Here is a 4,096-nt window from a genome sequence, read left to right as displayed (position 1 = left end):
GAGAGAGAGAGCAAGAGAGAGAGAGAGAGAGAGAGAGAGAGGGAGAAAGAGAAAGAGAGAGAAAAAGAGAGAAAGAAATGAGGTAGACAGGGACAGTGTCACAGTTAAAATCGAAATAACGCCAAAACCACACTTATAATTCTACCCAAATATTTTACAAATTTGAAAATAAAAAGCTACTGCTCCTAGCCAATTTCACGCATCACGCATATACACAATGTATTTGATATCTTTATATTGATATTAAACAAGTAAATTGCTTCCCTGTGTCGTACTTCACAAGTTAACAAAACCGCTTTTTTTTTTTTATTGCCAATAATGAGCAGGATATAAATGCCAGTCGTTGAATGAGACATGCAGAATGATAACATTTCTTGTCTGCGTAATAATTTCAAAAAACAAGACTAGTCTTGCTTAAAACCAAGTATAAAAGCAAATAAATTGGGGTGTTTCTGTTGCGTTATTTTGTTGTTATCAGTAATATCAGTTATTACTTGTTGCTATCAGTTAAATTGTTATCAGTTAATGTCTTTTATTGTTATCAGTTTGTTATTTGTTGTCTTGACAAAGATACATAATATACCGATGTAAAATGCATTAAAAACCAAGTAAAAGCAACTAAATTAGGACGTTTGTGTTGATATTAATTTGTCGTCATATTTTGTTATCAATTGTATCAGTTGTTTTGTAAAAGCTGTTATCAGTTATTTCGTTGTTATCTCCACAAAGAAAAATACCGATGTAAGCAGGCTACATTAAAACCAAGTTAAAGCATATAAATTATAACGTTTCTGTTGATATTTAAAATTGTTGTTATATTTTGTTGTTATCAGTTGTTATTTAAATCTCGGCAAAGATAAATACCGATGTAAGAATACCTTAAAAAACAAATAAAAGCAACTAAATTAGGACGTTTGAGTTGATATTTGTCAATTTTGTTGTTGTTATCAGTTGTTATTCTTTGTTATCACTTGTTAATTGTTGTTATCAGTAATTGTTATTTGTTGTGATCTCGACAAAGATAAAATACCGATGTAAGAATACCTTAAAATCCAAGTAAAAGCAACTAAATGAGGACATTTGTGTTGATATTTGTCGTTATTTTGTTGTCATCAGTTGTTATCAGACATGTATTGTTGTAATCAGTTGTTATTTGTTGTTATCTCGACAAAGATAAGTACCGGAAAATTTGACTCTTCTAATAGTAATAAATAGTCCCAAAATAGGGCCTACATATTACATTGTACTGCCTTGCAATCTGGGTTGACTTTGTCAGTACAGGAAATCCCGATACAATTTCCACCTGTCGTTGGTGTATGTTGAGTGCTGACTCAGTGTTGAGACTTGTAATGTCAATTAGGCCAAAAGCCTGCTTGGACAGGTCATCACCTTAATTATTTTATAGTTGTGTGTCGGCAAGTTTAATGAGACTCAAGGGGCACGGGTTTATTCTGTTTCAACAATTACTGACAAAATTTATCACCTTAAAACATTTTAAAGAAAGATATTAGCTACATGTGTTTTTTGTGTGAAGAAAAGTAGATCTAGTAATTGTAAAGGAAGAAACATTCCTAATTTACCAATCAATTTCAATAGCAATAGGCCTAGAAGAGAACGCCTTACAAAAAAAGTATAAAATAAGAAAACACTTCCGCGTAAGGGAGGCCACTCTGTGTCTTTCCTCGGAATAGCGTAATTCAACCGAGATTGAGAATTCAGATTCAGATTCTAATAGATTCAGCTGCTAAATTTCCCTGCGAATTTTTACCGATAGATCTAGCAGCTTCGAGTAAAATGACGTGAAACACGTCCCAATCCAGTACTTTGAGTTATGTCGGTTTGGAGATTGTTTCTAAGATCACTTGGCGATGAAACTGATTCAAAGCTTGCTTCTCTGCTTACTTCTCTGTCGTGTTTCAGGTGAGTTTGGTGACGCTCAGACTTGAAGAAATCAAGAGTAAGAGTGTGTACACACACAAACTGTTAAAACTTAGGCGACTCAACCTAACTGTTTAACAATGGACATTTGTAGGTTCTGAGTTTTGGGCTAGGCTATTACTGGGTGCCCACTACGGATGGGATCGGCCGATCGCCTGACTGCCCTCACTCGGTCGCATCAAGAAAACGTGTTTTAGTTTTGTTTTCAGTCAGTGTTCAGGCGATTGAGCCGGGTGATCGGCCCAGTCCAGCCGTAGTGGGCACCCCGTATGGTTAGTCTCAGGATTTCTTTTGACATCGATCTAGATTTAGTTCTATTCATTCTCTTAGGAATCTAAGATGAAATAGGTCTCGATTTTGATCCAAAATTTAATCGAAAAGTTCTAGAAAAGTGAAAAGGCCTGGTTACACGTAGAATCTAGCGCCAGGCCTAAACGATAAATTGTACAAAAACTGGATGATCTATCGATCATACGACAAATCATTAGAGAGGTGTAAACACAAAATTGTACAAAGATTGGAAGATGGTTGGTGACTTGGTCGAGAAATCAATCAAGGGCTGCTAGATTTTTTTCGTACGATCACGGTGAGATTATTAACGGGGAGACGCGCTGTGACATAAATTCACTTTAAAATTTGACACCCCGACAGATTAAACTGAAGGCGCAAAATTTTTTAAATATTTATTGCAGGTAAAAACTGATTTCATCGGAATCAGCGTCTCAAAAATTTAAAGCAAGCAAGCAAATCGACGCGTGGGGAACCTGATTTTAAAAATGCAATATTAATTTATTTTGATGTAAATTTTAGCAATTTTATTTTAATTTCATCGTCCATGGTGAAGTTGTGTATCAAGGTCACTTGGTGCGTTGCACATCTGGAGTCAGGTCAAAGCTTCTGCTTCTATACACACAACATGTTACAGTATGGCCACCCTTTTCTAAAGACACTGTTCTGGCAATATTTATAATATATTATAATCTGTAATCTACAGGGGAGGGGGTTGGGGGGAGGAGGGGGTGGCAGATGTTGGGCGGGGGTCTTTCGTGGTCTAGAGTTAGGGGTATGTACAGTGATTGCCTCTCATTTATTCTGTCTCTGTCTCGAAACCTGACAGCCACAAAATTTCTCTAAATATATATATGCTCTCCTTTCACCTCCCTTCCTGCTCTCTAATCATGTTGTCATCTGTTTTCACCTCCCCTTTCTGCCCCCCCCAAAAAAAAATATTTCAAAAAATTGGTGGTCCTAAAGTCGACAAGAGTAGGCTTCAGCCGTCATATGGGCAAAGTTCAAACTTAGTTCCTACCAAACTGAAATTACTTGTACACAACCAGGTACATTAATGTACAGTAACGCCACCCTTTTCTAAAGACACTGTATTTATATATTAAAATGTGCAGGTGGGTGGCTGGCAGATGTTATCGTGTGGTTTCCTGTTTCCTTTCTATCGTTCTTTATTTTTGTGTTTGTTTCTCTCTTGCAACACCTCTGTCTTTGGCATGTAGGGCCTAATGAACTTATTGTATTGCAAGTACAGTAAAACACTTACTGCACTAATACTTTTTTAAATGTACAGGTCCCACAAATTTCTGTGGAAAATTAAATCAGAAGACTACAGAATACAGGGATGCCAATTCTCCGGTTTTTCTGGCTTTTTCCTTTTTTTCGATCCCCTTTCAAAGTTAGGAAAGGGGAATGGAAAGAGAAATGTTTTTGTTTGCTCATTTAAAGATTTTGCAAGGTTCGTTTTAGGTCAGGTGTGATGCTCCGCTCATATTCAGGTTTTTTTTCAAAAATCATTTGGCATCCCTGATAATAAATCATTAGGGCACACGATGAACTTGTGTTATTTTTTAAATGATGCAGCGAAAGACTAACTGTGATTAGAAAAATAAAGGAAGAACTGAACAAGTATCATGAAACCTTTCAGTCAGCTGTCAGGTCGGGACTGACGATTGTCCACTTCTATAGCGCCCACTACCATGTGAACACAGCTCTAGGCACTTTGCATAAATGATATATGAATGAACAATATTCACACACGCACGCGCACACACACACACACACACACACACACACACACACACACACACACACACACACACACACACACTTACACACTCACACACACATACACACACACATACACACACAC

General features: G+C 36.8%; 1 protein-coding gene and 1 long non-coding RNA gene across 3 annotated transcripts in view; one reads left to right on the top strand and one right to left on the bottom strand.

Annotated features, from left to right (window-relative positions):
* The window catches only part of LOC106013575, a 2,647-nt gene extending 1,002 nt beyond the window's left edge, over positions 1-1,645 (bottom strand). Inside the window, exon 1 of one of the 2 annotated variants that reach the window (XR_001185381.2) lies at positions 1,581-1,645. This is a non-coding gene — a long non-coding RNA (uncharacterized LOC106013575). Of the gene's footprint in view, positions 1-1,240; positions 1,558-1,580 lie in introns of those variants that run through there. The other variant, XR_004859306.1, reaches the window with a different exon arrangement.
* A 2-nt stretch (positions 1,646-1,647) lies between these two features.
* LOC100533548 (ADAM10) overlaps positions 1,648-4,096 on the top strand; it is a gene marked incomplete at its 3' end in the record, with an annotated part of 39,868 nt that continues 37,419 nt past the window's right edge. Inside the window, 1 exon segment of the mRNA XM_035973125.1 lies at positions 1,648-1,920. Coding sequence (XP_035829018.1) covers positions 1,869-1,920 — 52 coding nt within the window.

Source organism: Aplysia californica, unplaced genomic scaffold, assembly GCF_000002075.1.
Source record: "Aplysia californica isolate F4 #8 unplaced genomic scaffold, AplCal3.0 scaffold01020, whole genome shotgun sequence".
NCBI classification, from domain to species: domain Eukaryota; kingdom Metazoa; phylum Mollusca; class Gastropoda; order Aplysiida; family Aplysiidae; genus Aplysia; species Aplysia californica.
Note: the sequence above shows the minus strand (reverse complement) of the source record. Positions and strands in the feature narration are given on the sequence as shown.